At 36.4% G+C, this 19,626-nt stretch overlaps 1 protein-coding gene across 1 annotated transcript in view; it reads left to right on the top strand.

Moving 5' to 3' along the window:
* Nucleotides 1-19,626, top strand: part of TRHDE (thyrotropin releasing hormone degrading enzyme) — a 397,296-nt gene that overhangs the window by 185,984 nt on the left and 191,686 nt on the right. The window contains exons 4-5 of the mRNA XM_019039267.4: nt 12,583-12,737; nt 15,893-16,006. Coding sequence (XP_018894812.3) covers nt 12,583-12,737; nt 15,893-16,006 — 269 coding nt within the window. The remainder of the gene's footprint in view (nt 1-12,582; nt 12,738-15,892; nt 16,007-19,626) is intronic.

Consider the following 19,626-nt stretch of genomic DNA (forward strand, 5'->3'; position numbering starts at 1 on the left):
TAGTATGCAGGCTGAGGACTAAATTGATAAGGTTCTATTTTTAGTTCCCTTAAAGGCAAATTAGCTTCATCTTAGTGTTAAAATGTAGTAAAGTAACACCATGTCATCATATTTTCCATTTCTGTAATTGTGCTGTTTTTAAATTATCTGTTCTTCTCTTTTCTCTCTGCCCTCATTACGCCAAGCACTCTCAGTTGTTCCTAGGAATCTATAAAATTCACAGTGAATTTCAGTATCTCCTGTTTATACAACTAGCTCTCTGATAATCCATTCATTGTTTAGATGCCAGTTAATATTAGGTAATACTACGTACTGCAATAAGTGATTTAAAAAATTAAGCAACCTTTGGGTATCGGATTTTTTTTTTTTCCTCAGGGGCTTCAACAAGTATTTGATTTTGTTTGAAATTAATGCTATACAGTTTTAGACTAAGAACCAAACATTTGGTTCCTTTGGATTATGTGTTTGCATTTTGTATTGAATGTTGTGCGAACTACTAGTACAGCTTATGCTAAGAGGAACTGGCCTTAAGGCACAATACATCTTTGTTTTCACTTTGCCAAGCCTACATAAATAATTTCTTTTAAAGGTAACCACTTTGTACTCACACTGTCTAAAGTACATAAGAATTTGGAAATACATTTTACTAACAACTGCAAATTTCAAGAGTTAAGAATGGTCATTTATAAACAGTATTGTTTTCATACTCCCTTTTACTGGAAATGTGAATCTGTCAATTAAAAAGTGTCAAAGAGCTGTTCAAACCGCTAAATTGATTTCCAGCTTCCTCAGACTTTGAAAACAGGAGAGACTCCTGAGTTCCATGCTGTGGGATGGGCCCACTCAGCAACTGACACTCATTAAAGAGCCGATTATGAGAACCCCTAACAGAGCATTGGTTTTACCCTCCCTTCAGGTGATGGTGCTAATATATGTGATTCGATTTTGTGTTATATCTGTGTAAAATATTTTAGAATTTATTTGGGAAATCTGCTGAAAACAATATTGAATGAGCAACTAGTATTCTTTGAAACTGTTAATTAAAATTCAACTACTTGATTATATATTGCCTGTGTTTTATAAATATACCTAAGATATTCATAGACACTGTCAACTCTTCCCTCCCCTGTGGATGGATCACTACTCTTAAATGATGCGATGTCACACTTTCCTGATTTTCTTTCCCCTTTTCATGACAGCATCTTGTCAGTATGCTTTGTGGGCCCCACCCCAGTTGCCTTCGTCCTCTGCCTGTCTGTTAAATCTCAGTACTCCTCAGACATCTGTCTTAGCCCTCTTCTCTACTCAGCATTGGTCATGGTCTCCTCCCATCTATGTGTTGATGACTTCTTAAATCTTTTCCCCCACCCCAGCCTCTCCCCAGTGCATCAGACTTCTACATTCAGCCTCTTAGTAGATATCTCTATTTGGATGTTCTAGGGGTGACTGAAACTCAGCATGTCCAAAGCAGGATTTGTCAGTATGTGCTTCAGTCATATTGATCTAGTTTTTTTGATTACTGAAAGTACTGTGTTGTCTCTTCTTTGCCTATGCTACCTCCTTAACCTGAAATACACTTCCCCTCTGGCTACCCACTATTGACTCAACAGATCCCATAATTGGCATTCTCTAAGGAAGCTTTTTCTCATTCTTATGTCAATATTAGAGACTTCTTTTACAGAATAATGGTAATAATTATAAAGGTAATGATGATGATGATAATAACTGTATTAGTTCCCTATTGATGTGATAATAAATTAGCGCTTAATTAGTGGCTTAACACAACAGAAATTTATTATCTTACAATTATGTAGGCTGAAAGTCTGATACTACTCTCACTGGAGGCTTTAGGGGAAAATCACTACATTTTCTGAACTATTCCAGTTTTTAGAGACTGCACTCCTCAGCTCATGGTCCCCTTCTATCTTCAAAGCCAGCAATGCCTGGTAGAATCTTTCTAACATTTCCTCAATCTGACACTGTCTCTCTTCCCATCTCCTGCTTTCACTTTTTAAGACACTTGTGATGATATTGGGTCCACCTGTATAATCCAGGATATTCTTCCCATCTTAATTTCAGCTGATTAGCAATCTTAATTCTGTGTGCAACCTTAATTCCCCTTTGCCAAGTAACCTAATATAGTCACAGTTTCCAGGAATGAGGACCTGGACATCTTTTATCCACAATAGCTAACAGTTATTAATAACTTAATATTTGCTAGGTACTGTTCTAAGCACGCCACATGTATTAATTCATACAGTTGTCAAGAACTGTTAGGAGTCTAAGGTTTTACCTTATCCTACTTGTAATATCAACTAGTCAGACCACCACTGTTTCGTGAATGCTGGCAGAAGTCATGAAACTCTTGGATTAGAAATAAAAGACATTATTGTTCTAGCTACAGCAGTAGCTAGAGTATAAGCATTTTTTTATTCTTTTAGAGACAGGGTCTCACTCTGTTGCCTAGGCTGGAGTGCAGTGACATTATAGCTCACTGCAGCCTCGACCTCCTGGGCTCAAGCAATCCTCCAACCTCAGCCTCCAAAGTAGCTAGGACTACAGGTTTGCACCACCATGCCCAGCTAATTTGTTATTTTAGCAGGAACAATGTCTGACTATGTTGCCCAGACTGGTCTTGAACTCCTGGGATCAAGTGATCCTGTTGCCTCGGCTTCTCAATGTACTGGGATTACAGGTATGAGCCACTGTGTCCTGCTGGTATCATCAATTTTTTGTGCCAGTTCCCAGAGCCCTAATTCCCAAGAGTGACACACAGAGGTCCAGCTGATACCGGCACATGCAGTGGATTATGTGATAGATGAGTATACCTGACCCTAGAGAATGTGGTTCTTTTATAAGTGATAGTATGTATGCCTTTTGCTCTGGAGAACCTACTATCTCTGTTTTTGCTATACAAAACCGTCCTTAAAAAGAAAGTGTGGAACAAAAAGCAGTCACTGCCTGTGCTCATAAGATATACAGAAATGTAAGAGACCCTTGAGAATTGTGTTTCAACAATAACACTCACAGTAGTCATGCAAAATAGTTGCAATTATATTCATCTTCATTTTACAGGTGAGGAAAATGATGGGTAGAGAGGATCAGTAACGTGCCCCATTAAGTAGCAGAATTGAGTTCATGTTCTTAATCCCTGCTCTATGCTGTAGCCATTATACTGTGCACTCGTTGTAGCATATGCACTACATTGTAATTGCCATCATGTGTGTCTATAATATGTATGCTTTTTGACTTGTTTGTAACCCCCATTGGTTTTTAAGCTCCATGAAAATTTAAGGGGACTTTGTCTTTATTGTTCAATGTTTATATGCCCAGCCTAAATCAGTCTGGCCAGTGTTAGGTAATGAGCAAGTATTTTTGGAATAAATGAAAATACACTGTAAATGAAACCTTAATAGGAAGGAACCTTACATTCAACCTGTATTCTCTGAGATAACAGCAAATCTTTGTTATATAACAAGTATTAGTCAACTTGGGCTGTCACCAGTGGATGGCAAGAAGGGGTCATTTAATGTCTTTTCTGCGTTCATACCTAATCATGTTTCTTAAAGCAAAGACTGTGATTTTGTAAGTACTAGACACACAACAAAAAATTCACAATATGATGGTGAGAATCAGAGTAGCGCTAATTTTAAAAATTAAAGGGGTGAGAAACTGACAAATGTTCCCTGTGCATATGGGATCTATCCTTTGGCATAGAAAGCCTTTTTCAGGGAAAAAGGAAATCAAGCAACACATGTAAAGTGTTCTTCCATTGCAATTGACAGTAATCAGTAAATGTCGAGGAAAATTGATTGCTGAAATGAAAAAAAACATCTTTTGAATGTGCGGCAGGAGGATCAGCAAAAACACTGGCTGCCTATTATGGCCTAACGCTAATTCAGGAGAGTGCTAGAAGTTCGAGAACTTGAAAGCTAAGCTTCTGAATACAAGTAGTGCTGATGAAAGTTCTGTTACAACCCACAATGTGTAGCTGAAACTAGTCTGCTTTAAATGAATGATGCCCAAATAAAAAGTCCATCAGGAGAAAAATGTATTCTGCTTTAAAACTTTAAAGGAATGACTCCTAAATTTGGTGGGAATGTATCTAAGGATAGCAAAGTTTAACTTCTTTGTCAAACAAACTGAAAAAGAGTCATTCAGTACCTAACTGGTTTATGAGTAAAAATCTTGAGAATATACCCTTGAAAGGAAGGAAAAGAATGGTAGTTCTCATTTTATAAATATTAGTTATGGGTTACTTCTATAAATTTTATCTTATTAATGTTACTATTTCAAATGTAGTTTATATTTTTACTAGCCCCATATATTAATCTTCAGAGCAAGATGTTCCCTTTTTTATTCTTAAACACAAATGCATATAGACAGTCTTGAGCAACAGCCAGTCATGGTATAATCAAAATACAACTTTTTTTTTTTTTTTTTTAGCCTACTATGCCTTTAAAATTAGTGTCCCTGGATGATAATATGAGCATATCCTATAATGTTTTTTGGCTCAATCTTAAGTAGGATCTATGTTGTTTTAAATCATAATAAAAAATTTCAATTTGAAAATTAAAATCTAAATGGAACATATTAACCTAAACTTCATCTTTGTTTGAAGATAAGACTCCTCCTCCTCTCTTTCCTGAGGCCTATGATGCATTCGATTCCCCAAGGTGGGGAAGAACTGGAAGGATCTCAAATAGTGATAACATTTGTCATGCTTACTATGTAGGACTAAGTGCTTTACTTGGTATAACTCATTTAATCTTCACAGCAACTTGCAAAGCGGGTACTGTTAATATCCCCATGTTATCAATAAGGAAGTGAAAGCTGAGAGAGGCTAAACAATTTGGGTTTGGATCCCAAACCCAGTATGAACTCCACAACTTGCAGCTTTAAACATTATATCCATTGCCTTCTGCCAAGAAGATCTGAGAAGCAGAGCTGGAAAAATAACTTGGATTGTGATTGAGATGCTGCTAGAGTACAGCCTGGTGACAACATTGAAGGTAAAATTCAAAGAGTGAAGTGGGGCAGGAAACAGAAGGAAGAGTTAGGTCAGAAGCTTGCAGATTTGAGCACAAGATGGTTTTGGATTGGAAGAATCAATAGGCATAGAGCCCATCTGTGAATCGGAAGGGAATGCATCTGAGTGATACTTTGCATAGGAGTAGAGAGGTGATTTAGAAGAGCCGCAGAGCTCTTTACATGGCAGAGTGAAACCATGGAATTCATGACCAGAGCTGTTGAACCTAAGGCCCTTTCCTGGGTGGTGTTGGTAGTGGTTATACATCTGTGTGGCTTATGATTGCAGGCAAAACTAGTTGTAAGCTATGTTTAGCATGACTTGCCATCAAAGGTAACTATTCATTTATTTTTCAGTTACCTTTTGAATATTAGCCATATGCTTGGTACTATGCTAGCACTGCAAATGAACAGTTAAGATTAAAACTGCCCTGTCTTGGATTGGGTTGATGTTTCAGCTTAGATACTAATTTTCTTAAACTTTCCCTGGTCATTTGATCAAATGTATTCTGCCTCCAACTCTGTTATTCTTTAACATACCATGTGTAATTTTCATGATAGCCCCAAATGCAGTCTCATATTATCTATTTGTCTATTTGTGTATTATTTGGACCCCTGCCCTACCTGCACTCCCCAACCCCTCAAACCTGGAGCATGAGCTTGGACACAGCAGCATCTTTGTTAGTCTCCTTCTCTGCTGGAACAGAGTAAGTACTCAACAAACTTTATTGAGTGAATGAATGAACGCCTAATTCAAAGAAGTACCTTATATGTACAAGGAAAACCAGAAAGAACAAATTTATAGAATTTATTCTCTTCTGAAACCACAACTTCTAATATTAATGTATGGCACTTTAGATTTTCTGAGCAAAAATATCTTACATTCAATCAGAGACCAGTGCTGCTTTTCAGGAAAATGCCACATCCCCTGACTACACTAGGGGCTCAGCAGCAGGTCTGTTTTCTGCCTAGGCATGGAAGGATTGGCTGCTGAGGTGATGCTCCTGAGTTGCTGGGATATTTATTTCTTCAGCATTAAAACTCTTGTCTTCCAGGACTTTCTATCCCTTTTCCCTCAGGATTAAGGTTGAAGTCTGGGGCATTCAGGTTCTGATCTTATTATAGACTTATGAATCTCAAATTAGCTAAATAAATGGATGACAAATCTAGAATGAACTGATAAGTTTGAGTGTGGACAACTGGAAGGCAGAAATTGGCTGGTGAAGAAATATTGCCAGGAAAAGTCAGTACTGTAGGTAGTATGGCTTAGGCAAAAGGAAAAGTATGAGAGAAAGTAGGACAATTGATAACTATCTGAGGTCACATATCAGAGAGCATCTCCTGTACTCTTCTCACACTTAGAGTGTGGAGTGTGAGCTTGATCATGTAGCAGAGAATATTTGAGCTGGAGGATACCAGACTCTTTCACACTGGAGCCAGGGCTTAGAGGAGCTCAAAGCTGGGGCAAAGCATCTTATTCTGGACTGATTATCATGACCTGTGAGATAAGAATCTGACTGTGGCAGACAGGAGAGAACTGATATTGCACACATTTTTGTTAGTGATTATTTAATAATTTGAAATATATTAGAGTACATTTCTAGCTTACAAAGTTATGCATCAGAAGGATAATAAGGCAACACTTTCACTAATGCTGGAGACTGGATTTCAGTTAGTGTGTACTATTGAACAGACCTCATTTAGTGATCCTTTGAACCTTTTGCAAAGTTGTGAGGTTTCTCCCTGCATGATGTTCTCAGGGCAATGGGCCATTTTACTTTATGAGGGCTGACTTTCCCTAGAGGGCAAAACAAAAAGCTGCAAGGCTTTCTTAACTTTCCCTTAGTATGTACTATTAAGCCAGATTAAAAGGGGAGAGTCTTACACAAGGAGGCCCAGCACATTGGGGGCCTATCAAATGGCAGCCTACTACAAGATGCTTAGATATTTTCATCTAGTGCTCGAAGAGAGCAGTCTGGGCATGTGGGTGGTGATGGATGATGTTAAAGTGGATGAGAACACTCAATGAAAATAAGTAGTAGAGTAAGTGTCTTAGTCCATTTATGCTGCTATAACCAAATACCTGAGACTGGGTAATTTACAGATAATAGAAATTTATTTCTTATAATTCTGGAGGCTGAGAAGTCCAAGATACAGCACAGGCAGGTTTGATGTCTGGTAGGGTCTGCTCTCTGCTTTCAAGATGGCTCTTTGTTGCTGCTTTCTCCAGAGGGGATGAATGTTGTATCTTCACATGGCAGAAGAGACCCACAGAGATTACATTTCAACATGAATTTTGGAGGGGACACATTTAAACCATAGCAGTTGGTAAAACAAAACAACACAGAAGCCACAGATGTAAATCCTGGAAACTTTGATTTTCAAAAGTCAGAAAGTGGCAAGAAAATGAAAAACAAAGCAAAACAAAACAAGAAAAAGGGCTAATCTGAGAAGTGGAGGAAAAACATGGATATTCTGTTATTATAGACACTAGCCTACCATATGATAATTCTCAGCAATGCCAAAAAAATGATGAATTCTGGGAAGTGTCCATGAGAGTTGTGAATTCAGTTATTCAGAGCTGTTTCAGGATAGTGTTAAGAATAGAAGGCAAATTATAGTGCATTGAGGGTGAGTGGGAGGCAAACAAGTAGAGCAAGTCAGATTTTTGTTAATTTATGTTATCACATTCACTAGTATTATATGAATTATTTCATATCTGTCTATAGTTTTTTGTACTATACTATTTAATTGGAAGCAGACTACTATGCATAATTTTATCAAGCATTTTCTTTGAATTTCCAAGTAAATTAGATTCTGAAACATTTGAATTTTCTTCTGTTTTCAAGGCATATGAAGGAGTTATGGGTATACATTTTAATGGGTATAGTCTCATAACAAATTTCTTTTGCAAAAATTAAAACAATTTAATTCATTGTGAATTAATGTTATCTGCCTTAAACAAAAGAATATTTTTGTTACTGAGCTTGCTTTTTTTTTTATTAGCTTCATTCAGATACAGTAATGTACAGTAAACTGTCCATATTTAAAGTATGCAATTTGGTGCCTTAACACATGTATACACACAGGAAATTATCACCATAATGAACATATTCATCACTCCCAAAAGTTTCCCATCGCTATCTTCTAACTCCTCCCATCTTTGTCCCCAGGCAACCTCTGATGTGCTTTCTGACTCTATAGATTAGTTTGCATTTTCTGGAATTTTATATAAATGGCATGAATCATAGAGTAGATATAGCTTTCTTCTTTTTTTACTCCATATAACTGTTTTGAGATTCAACCATGTTGTGGACTGTAACCATAGTTCATTTCTTTTTATTGCTGAGGAGTATTTTGTTGCATGGATATACCATACTTTATTTATTCACCTATTGATGGGCATTTGAGTTGTTCCTAGTTTTTAGCTACTGGAAATAGGCTTTTGTGAATATTTGTATACAAATGTTTGTGTAGATATATGCTTGATATAGGTGCTCTTAAATTATAAACCTATCATATAAGATTCCTTAAGTTGTGAAGACATAGAACAGAGCCACAATTAAAAATACTTCTCCATAGTTGCTTCAACAAAATCTAAGTTGCTTCAATACACGGTTATAAGGTTAGTAGCATATAATGTTTTCTTTACTTTTTCCCTACTCTGCCATTTATAATCATGGTTCCTCATATTTATTATAAAACCTGTGTGTATATAAGAAGCTGTCCTCTACTACTTATCTGTGTTTTACTCTATTCTTTAATGATTTTAATTTGACTCTGGCTCCATTTGCTGAAGAGTCCTTGTTTGGTTGATCTGTAATCTTGTTACCCAGGCCTGACTTTTGTGACCTCATACCTTTCGATACCAGTATGTAACCAGCTGCCTGCTTAGGTCACCAGTGCCTGATATCTTTATCACCAGCCTCCAATTGTTTCCACACCATATCTGCTTATGCTGTTAGTCAGGCTTTTGCTATCTGACAACTGCCCCCAAGTCTACCTTCCTCTTTATTCCAAACTCCTAGACTGCACCTGGGTCATATGTATAGAGTCTTCTTCCTGTGCTATTTGAGCCAATCCAAATCCCAACGTGTGGCTTGATATGCTAGCTTAGCCTTGACGACTGACTACTCTTGGCTTCTGGAGGACTACAGCTTATGGAATTGCCTCTACTTTGTCACAGGCTTGGGTCAGAAGGCTTGTTCATTAGTCACATGTTGCTACAAGTAAACGACACCAGGCCTGCTACTGTTGTTGCCATCTACCGGTGACAAAGTTGACACACTGTGGTCCTATTATCTGGTTTGTTCATATTTAGACAAGGTGTTAAGGTAAAATCTTATATAAAAGAATATCTATTGGTTATGAACTTACAATTCATACCAGTTCTCTGATCTATGTTCCTCCTCTTTATATATTTCAGCCACATCAACCTTCTTTGTCAAGCATACTTCTCTCATTTTCACCTTAGGGCCTTTGCATTTGTTGTCGTCTCTTAGAATGCACTTCTGATTTCAAACAAGCTAGCCTCTACCGTTATTCACATCTCAGATGAAATGTGACTACCTTAGAGAGGGCTGCCTTGACCACACCACACCCACCCCATCAATCAATCACTATCTTACTCTGTTACATTTTCTTTGTAACATTTATCATTTACTAATTTTCTCATTCATTTATTACTTGTTAATTGACATCCTGCACATGCTCACATATGCATGTAAGCACCGTGACGATAGAGAGCAAGGAGCTTGCAGAACAAGGCAAAACTGTGTCTATATTGAGCAAAGGAGATGCTCAATGAGTATTTGTTGTATATATGAATGCATAGATTACCTGTTTCTGCCCGTTGATATCCTATTTACCTTTTTTTATTATTATACTTTAAGTTTTAGGGTACATGTGCACAACATGCAGGTTTGTTACATATGTATACATGTGCCATGTTGGTGTGCTGCACACATTAACTTGTAATTTAACATTAGGTATATCTCCTAATGCTATCCCTCCTGCCTCCCCCAACCCTACAACAGGCCCCGGTATATGATGTTCCCCTTCCTGTGTCCATGTGTTCTCATTGTTCAATTCCCTATTTACCTTTTGAAGTCCAACTTAAGTACCATCTCTTTGAAATGGTACTTAACCTCCCCAATCAGATTTGTTTTTTCTCTCTCTTAGCACTCTTAATTCTTCAACTATTTGCTCATATTTCCCTTTTTTTCATGTTATAGCTGTTATGCACTTATGCTGAGTCTAAAATGTAGCGGAAGATGGGGTCATATTTGACTTATTTTAATATATATTTCAGACTTAAGACCACAACCAGCCAGGTGCGATGGCTCAGGCCTGTAATCCTAGCACTTTGGGAGGCCGAGGTGGGTGGATCACAAGATCAGGAGTTCAAGACCAGCCTGGACAATATAGTGAAACCCCATCTCTACTAAAAATACAAAAATTAGCTGGGCATGGTGGCGCGTGCCTGTAATCCCAGCTACTTGGGAGGCTGAGGCAACAGAATCGCTTGAACCCGGGAGGCGGAGGTTGCTGTGAGCCGAGATCGCACCACTGCACTCTGGCCTGGGCGACAGAGCGAGACTCCATCTCAAACAAACAAAAACAACAACAAATACCCACAACCAATGCTGAGAAGATATTTTTTAAAGTCAGGAATAAAGAAAAATCAACCTTATTATAAGACTGTTGACTATTTTATTCTTTCTTTTATTTTGAAATATTTAAAGCATATGGAAAAGAATCAGTAATATTATAATCAGTACCCATTACCACTAACAGTGAAATATTATTATTAAAAACATCACTATTTAATTCACTGTGTGACTGTCTTCCATCCTTTTCCCCTCCATTCTTCCATGAAGCAATCATGATCCTGACTTTAATGTTTATCATTGCTATATGTGTGTGTTTGTGTGTGCATCTTGCCATTACTGTCTCTGTGCACGTGTTCATGTATAAGTAACCATCTACAACACATGGTGTTATTCTACTTGTTTTTAAATAGTAGATGTTATTATAGGGTCATTTTACTCTTCACTTATTTCCTCAACATTGTGTTTCTCAGATTGTCCATGTTGATGTATGCAGTGTTAGAATCTAGTGGTGAGATCAATTGTTTTGATTGCTGTGTAATATTCCTTTATATACGTATTTCTCAGTTTCTTTGTCCTTTGCTTAAAAGCACTTAATTTTCTCTTTTCACCTGTACAAACAATACCATAGCGAACATTCTTGTACAATTTTCTGTTGCATCGTAGGGAGTTAACCCAGGGTTATATCAAGAAGTAGAACTTCTGGGTCAGAGACTGTAAACACTATGCTTGGCACTGTGATTAAAAGCACAGGTGCTGGAACCAGGCTGCTGGGTTCAAATTTCTACCCTGCCACTTACTGACTTTCCCAGGAAGCAAGGAGTGCTAGCTATTTTCAACCTGTTTTCGTGAGCATGTGTGCCCTACCTCAATCCCTGGCATTAAGTAGTCAGCGTGGCTTAGGTCCTTTTGGCTTTGGAAGGATCTGCCAGAGCCAATTCCCAGCCGCCACTGCCTGTTGCTGGAGCCAGTGCCCAGCAGGCGTGTGGCTTCACATGCAATCACCACTTTGCATTTCTGTACCATTTCTGGTCCAGCGAGAGGTTTATTTTTAAGCCTGGAGATGTTTTTTAGTTTTCCCTTTTAATATTTGATTTATCATCACTATGTCTCTGGAGCAGAGGGAGTACATCAAAGCATGAACTCTTTGTGTCACCATAACCAGAAGTTGATAATACCTCTATGACCTTTTAAAATAAGCACAGATCTTAGAGTCATCTAATCATAGATATTTGGAGCTGGAAGGCATTTTAGAGATAATTAAGGCTAATGACCTTATTTCGTAGGTGAGGGAATTGTGGTCTTAAGAAATTAAGTGATTTACTGATGTCGCATAGCCAGTTGGTGACAGAGCCAGACCAGAGCCTGTGGGTCCCCTCAATAGTATTTTTTTTTTCCATTATATCCACTATCAGAGCTTTCCCTGTAAGATATATTTCATGTAACATATTTCTTTTAACATAACTGAAAAAATACACTAGAATTTAAGCAATTAGAAAACATCACGTTTTAAAACAGATATAAAATGTTTTCTCTTATACAATATTGAGGTAAATATAAGAATATAGTATTTACTGCATTGAGTCAAATATATTTTCATTAGAAGGCACAACACCTTTGCCTGTGTAGGTTCCTGCTGCATGTGGTGTCCTTGACTTATGAAATTTATTAGGATGGGCCCATCAATAATGGCACTGATACTTCCAGCTACCTATAGCACTGGGCTTGAAAATGAACTGTGATGAGTGGATATGACCAGCATTTGCAGTGATAGCCTATATTTCTGCTGTCACGTAAAAATGGCAAGTAGTTTAATTTGCCAAAAAAATCACTAAGTAAAATCAAGTATTCCTTATAATTAGGATTTCTGGACACTTTTTTGGATATAAATTCAGAATCTGGTGTCTTTGTTAAAGCCTTTGGAACTGTTTTATTTTATTTCTAGATCTTTTAGCTGTGCCTAAGCATCCGTATGCTGCTATGGAGAACTGGGGACTAAGTATTTTTGTGGAACAAAGAATACTGCTGGATCCCAGTGTTTCATCTATTTCTTATTTGCTGGATGTCACCATGGTCATTGTTCATGAGATATGTCACCAGGTATGAGAAAAAGAATCAGGTGTAAGTATAATGTGAAAGCTATTGAGAATGATTTTGAATACCTACATTAAGAGCTAAATTATTATCCTCCCAAAGAAGTTTTAATTTTATATGGAGCACTGTGTAGTTCTTTCTGGAAGATATGTCATTTTTCTCCAATCATAGAATAAACAAAAACAAACACACTGATCGTATTGAGTAAGCAACTGTCATTCCATTTAGTTGAAGAGTGAGATGGCACTGCCACCCAGCAGCCTCTTCGGAGCCCCTATCTGGTCAGTTATCAACCTTGCTTTATTTTCTTGTGATTATTAGTGTGTATATATGGTAAGTGCAGTGATGGCAATGATTTATTGCATCGCTGCAAGATGCAGCTGAGTTTTGTGTATGTGTCAAAATTTGCTTTGACTGAAATCAATTTGTTATTCCCCTTTTCCCACCACATAGACACTTAGGAAGTCTTTCACTAACTCAGCCATAGACTCTTTGTTCTCAAATGATTGATATTTTTTGTCTTGGCATGTTTAGAAATTCATATGTAAATTTGCCAACTTTGTAGTGAAGCTAAGATAAAATTAATTTCATTTTGATTTTATGCATTTTCTCACAATGAATGGAAGGTATTAGATTTTGCAGTGCTTATGTGAATCTTAATTTTAGTGGAAAAAAATCACTGAAAATAGACGTCCATGCCAATAGAAAGTGATACCTGTCCTGGTTACCAGTATTTATGGAGCTTTAAACTTATAACACCAGATATCTCATTGTGATACAGTGTGATTTCAATAAATTATAAAACCCACACCTTGTTAGAAGCTGAAAAAACTAAGGAAAGAGTGATGTGAAAAATGCTGTCAGTGAAAGGAGTTAAACAGTTAAATGCTGATAAATGAATACTGACTTAATGATGAAGTGATCCCGGTCAGACGACCGTTTATGTAAATGTCAGCTTTTTTTTTTTTTTTTTTTTTTTTTTTTTTTTGGAGACTGAGTCTCACTCTGTCACCCAGGCTGGAGTGCAGTGGTGCAATCTTGGCTCACTGCAGTCTTCGCCTCCCAGGTTCAAGTGATTCTCCTGCCTCAGCTTCCCAAGTAGCTGGGACTACAGGTGCCCACACCATGCCCAGCAAATTTTTTATATTTTTAGTAGAGACGGGGTTTCACCATCTTGGCTAGGCTGGTCTCGAACTTCCTGACCTCAGGTGATCCACCCCCCTCGACCTCCCAAAGTGCTGGGATTACAGGCGTGAGCCACCGTGCCCGGCCCCTAAATGTCAGTTTTTTGCACTGAACCTGTAAGATGTTTGATGTTTGTATCTGCCTTGTTGACCAGATCTCTGAGGTGTGTTCCTCATCTCAGGCTTAAGGGGAATCCTTTGCAGAGATGACTGGGGCTCCTAGTCTGTACTAAAGAGGATGGTTTTGACCGAATATCATGTAATTATTTGAGACAAAAGCAGTTTCCTTTTTGAATGCTCCTATAAATGACAAGTTAGATATATAGTTCTGTTGAAGTGAAAGCGCACCGATAATGTGTAATTGTTCGGAGAACTGGATTTCATTTGTTTCATATTCTAAGTTACTTTCTTGTTATAGCTTAGTATTTGTGGGCCACTTACTATGGAGTAATGAACCAGAAGCTAGGAGAAACACTTAAAATAATTTCCATTGTCATTAACCAATTAATTTCTATGTTACCTTTCCTGCCCACCTATTTGTTGTCACAATTCTGAAGATAGGATTTCAAGTTAAAGGAGAAACATGCATTTTTTATTTAAAAAATTATTAAAGGTTAAACATTTACTTTGTGGTCCTCAACATATTGAGAGCTGTTTTTATTTGTATTTCAATGAGAGATCCTCTTGAAGAACAGATACTTTACTGTTACTATTGAAACTGTCAGCCAAGCTTGTTAATGTGGCTCCTAAAGCCGTACATGATCTGGTACTTGTCTGCCTTTCTGGACTCTTTCACGCTTTCCTCCTCCTGGTCCACTATGTTCCAGCCGCACAGGTCTTTCTTCTGTTGCTTAAATAGCTCATTCCCACTTTGAGTCTTCACATTAAGGGTTAATTACATCTCCCTGGAATTCTCCTTCCCAAGCCTTTCTCATGGCTGGCTGTCCCTTATCATGGAAGTCTGAGCTCAAATGTCACTTGCTTAGAGAGAATGTTTTTGCTTTTACAATGTAAAGCAGTTCCTCCCTCATTCCTGTAGCACTTTGTTAGGATCTGAAATTGCGTTGTTCATTTGCTTATTTATTTTTTTATCGTCTACCTCCCCTCATCCCCCCTACCTCCACAATAAAATGTCAGCTGCATGAGGAGGAACATTATCTAACTTTTCTTCACTGAATCCCATCTTTAGGCTAGCTCCTGGCATATAATGTATTTTTTGCTTTTTAATAAGAAAAGAATTCCTTTAACGTTTTCCTGAACTAGGCAAGTTTCAGAATAATACATCATGATCTAATCAAAACACCTGTTAAAATTACATTATTTTTCATGAAGGCATCTTAGAGAATTTTTTTTGGTCTAAATCCTTATTATAATAGAATCATGGAGAGTCAAAGGTGAGGGGCCTCAAAAACCCTTAGTTTTATCAATCAGCAACTATCTTCTCTGAATAGCCTCTGCCACTAGAGGGTGATGCTTACATACCTCCTGTGATGAACTGCTCACTACCTTTCAAGGCAGTATTTTCCCATCTTTGGCCATCTCAGTCTGTTAGAGGGTTTTCTGCGTTTTCAGCAGATATTTACCCATGCTAATTTCCATTCATTAGTCCTGGTTTGTCCCTTGTAGGGTCACAAGAAACAAGCCTTTCCTCTTCTACATAATAGGTCTTCAAATATTTGAAGACAGCTCTCATCAGTTTTTCTCTCCTGAGCCCTTTCTTCTTCAAGTCAAATATTCTTTTGTGTTCATTGATTATTCTTTTTTGTTCTTCTCTGAAAGCATGTATAAAAAAACTAGTGTCACCCAAGTACTCAAATAAATCAATACGGTTTTGCCACAACACATTTTAAGATCACAAAATCAATTGGGGAATGAATTCCAGTTATAATAATCATAGTTTAATACATGTAATTTTAGATAAAATAGTTTGGGGATAGATTTTATTTTATTTGATGACCATTAATTTTGTTACTGCAGTGGTTTGGTGACCTTGTGACGCCTGTGTGGTGGGAAGACGTGTGGCTGAAGGAAGGGTTTGCTCACTACTTTGAATTTGTTGGTACAGACTACCTCTATCCTGGCTGGAACATGGTAAGTGCACTTGAATTATTTGAAACTTTTAGTAAAAGGCTGATCTAGTGTTACATTAGGCTTATACCATCCTTAGAGATGAGTAAAAATACCAACTGATGCGTGAAAATGTATCAATAAAGTGTAACCAAAAATTTAAATGTTAGTATTCTTAAAGAGTCATCTTTTACTTATTAGGAACTATATAATCTGATTTGATATTCATTTGCTTCAAAATGCCACAATTTACCTAAATAGAAATATTTTCAATTGTAGTATTTTATAGTAAAGGCAAATTGTCCTTTAAAATAAAGAAGTCAAGAGTAATTAATAATATTTTAAATATACAGAATATATCAAACAGAAAAATGAGGACTTGACATCTCATTCATGAGATTAAAACACAAAAAGTACCTAAAAGATATGATGTATTATTGTTGTAGATATATGTATTTTAGGATTAAATGATTTAATAAGAGTTCATTAATTTTATATATGAAGTTATTCATATTATACCTATACTTTAGGAATGTCAGAACTTGAAGAAAGGTTTTTGTGCCTTAAGCTGTGCTGTTATAGGGCATCCTAGAAGAAAAAGTAGAGGGAGGGTGTAGTTTTGCTATATGTCTTTTTATATCAGTTTTTCATTTTATATAAGCTTTCACTGATCAATATGTCACAGTGTAATTATTAAATAGAACCCGGGGTATATATATGTTGTTCTGAAATTCAAATTTAAATTTATTTTAAGTGGTACTATTAAATTAAGTAAAAATTGCAATGTACCAATACTTATCAACTTCCAAAAGCTCAACTTTTATTTGTGACATAGCGTAGGTGATTATATATATATATATACACACACACATATATATACACACACACATATATATACACACACACATACATATATATACGTACATATATATACACATACATATATGTATATATTCTTTTAAACCACTTTACTGAGGCAAGATTGACATACAAAATGCTGTACATATTTAATGTATGCAACTTGAGGAGTTTGGAGATAAGTGTACATTCATAAAACAAATGGTCACCACAGTCTATGCCATAAACATATTCATCACCTCCAAAATTTTCTTCCTATCTTCTTTACTTATTGTTATTTGGTGATAAGAACACAACATAAGATCTGCCCTTCAGGAGGTTTTCAGGTGTGTGATGCAGAATTATTGAATATACACATTATGCTCTATAGTAGATCTCTAGGACTTATTCATCTTGCATGACTGAAGCTTTGTACACTTTGTCTAATACATCCTTGTTTCCTCCTCCCCCAAGCCTCTGGCAACCACCATTTTATTCTCTGCTTCTGTGAATTTGACTATTTTAGATTTCTTATAGAAGTGGAATTATGTAGTATTTGTCTATTTTATCTCGCTTGGCATGATGTCCCAAGTTCACTCATGTTGTTACAAATGGCAGAATTTCTTTCTTTTTTAAAGGCAGAATAGTATTCTCTTGCATGTATACACCACATTTTCTTTATCCATTCATCTGTCAGTGGATCGATTGCTTCCAAAAATATTTTATACTGCTCTCTTTTGATGTTCTAAAGTAGTAATAGGCAGTTATCTACTTGTCTGTTATTGTTCTGAGTATAATTTGAAGAACACGTAAACCAAGGTAAAATATGAAAGCATCTGTAAGTCATCATATAACTTCTCCAACATAAATTTAAACGACTCCTGCTGAGAAAAAAAAATGAAATTACTTTAACAAAAATGTGAAGATAGTAATACCATATCAATGTGTTTTAATTATTTTCATGCAATTTTACTGATATTTTATGAAGGCAGCATGACTCATTTGCACAAATCTACAAGATAAGTTTATTTGATTTATGTGCCTAGGCATTTATATATGTATAACATAATTTTAATATCTTAATTGAAGTGTTTTATTTTGGCATTCAAATTAATTAACAATGCCTTTAAATGATATTGAAGAAAAATCAGCAATACAACGTTATATTATTGGAAGTATTCTTTAAAAAACATGTAATTTTAAAATGTAAATGTTTATGGTAACTGAAACATTTCCAAAAATATCTTTTGGTTTTTGATGACTTTCCACCAACTTTGTTTAAATTTCTCATTTACTTTTTATTATACTGTGGATTATTCCTGATTTATAATTTCATTATGTTTCAATATTAAAAGATGTCCTTATTACAAGTGATGTGTTATGCATAGGTATTGCTTTTTTTAGCTCATTCAGATACCTGTGATAAAATTCTTTCTATTCACCATTATGAAAAATGCATCTTAGATTTAAAAGTAGTCAACAGAATTATACATGGGGTGAAAAGTGACAGCTTTTGATTGTTTTAGCATGGTAATATATCTTCAGTTTCAGTATCCTCATTCCAAATTTTGTCTTTGAATGACTTTTCATGTTTCTTCATCATTTTATCAGTTACATTGTAAATATAGGAATTCTGGAAAATATTTTTTAGAGGTATTGAAAATGAACACAGAGTGTAAATAAGACAACTGAGACTTTGTTCTTAATTAAACACAGACCATGCATTAGGAGTATAAAAACCTTGAGGTGAGTCAGATATAAGATTTGATTACTTCTAAGTCCATATTTAATAATTAAGAAATGAAAACTAATGACGGAACAATTACGGTGTCACAGAAAACTCATCCTATTAAAGTAAAAAATGAAATAATAAACTCCATCACATTTAATTACACAGTTAATAGTGAGAAGAAACAAGTCTTATTATGATGGGTTTTTTTTGTTTTTGTTTTTGTGTTTTTTTGAGACGGAGTCTCACTTTGTGGCCCAGGCTGGAATGCAGTGGCATGATCTTGGCTCACTGCAATCTCTGCCTCACAGGTTCAAGTGATTCTCATGCCTCAGCCTCCCAAGTAGCTGGGATTACAGGTGTAAGCCACCACGCCGGGCTAATTTTTGTATTTTTTGCAGAGACAAGGTTTCACCATATTGGCCAGGCTGCTCTTGCACTCCTGACCTTAGGTCATCCACCTGCGACAGCCTGCCAAAGTGCTGGGATTACAGGTCATGATGTGTTTTTGTGTTTAGGTTATATAGATTTAAAAAGCTTTCTGCTATTTGATTGCTTTTGCTTTTTAGTTTGTGAGATAGCTCAATATAAATCCAGAAAACCTACAAGTGGAAACTCTATAAACAAATTGCCCCTCCATATATAATTAATACCTTCTTTGCAAACAATTAAGAATAAGATAGCCACATAAATAAGAGAGGATATTAAGTGCCTTGAAGGCTGTGCCAGCACGAATTTTCATAATGGCATCAGCAAAAGAGTGAAAGAAATACTCAAAAGAACAAGAGTAACGGCTGTGTCAGCTGTAACTCATACTATTGTGATATGTGTAAAAGCTTGCCTGTAAGTGCATGGCTTAAGGTTCACTACACCTGAGCCTGTAATAGAAAAACCAGAAGTCAGGCTCATGTCAGGAGTAAAGAAATTCAGGAAGTTGACCTCTTTTGCCATTAATCTCAAAAACAGTGCTTTTTTAGGCATCAAGGCTCAAACACTGAAAAACAATTTTATCTGCTAGAGAGATACTATGGCAATCTACCTTCCATGGACCAGCAATAAAGAAGCCTAGAATTACATA

This window comes from Gorilla gorilla, chromosome 10 (assembly GCF_029281585.2).
Source record: "Gorilla gorilla gorilla isolate KB3781 chromosome 10, NHGRI_mGorGor1-v2.1_pri, whole genome shotgun sequence".
Lineage (NCBI taxonomy): Eukaryota > Metazoa > Chordata > Mammalia > Primates > Hominidae > Gorilla > Gorilla gorilla.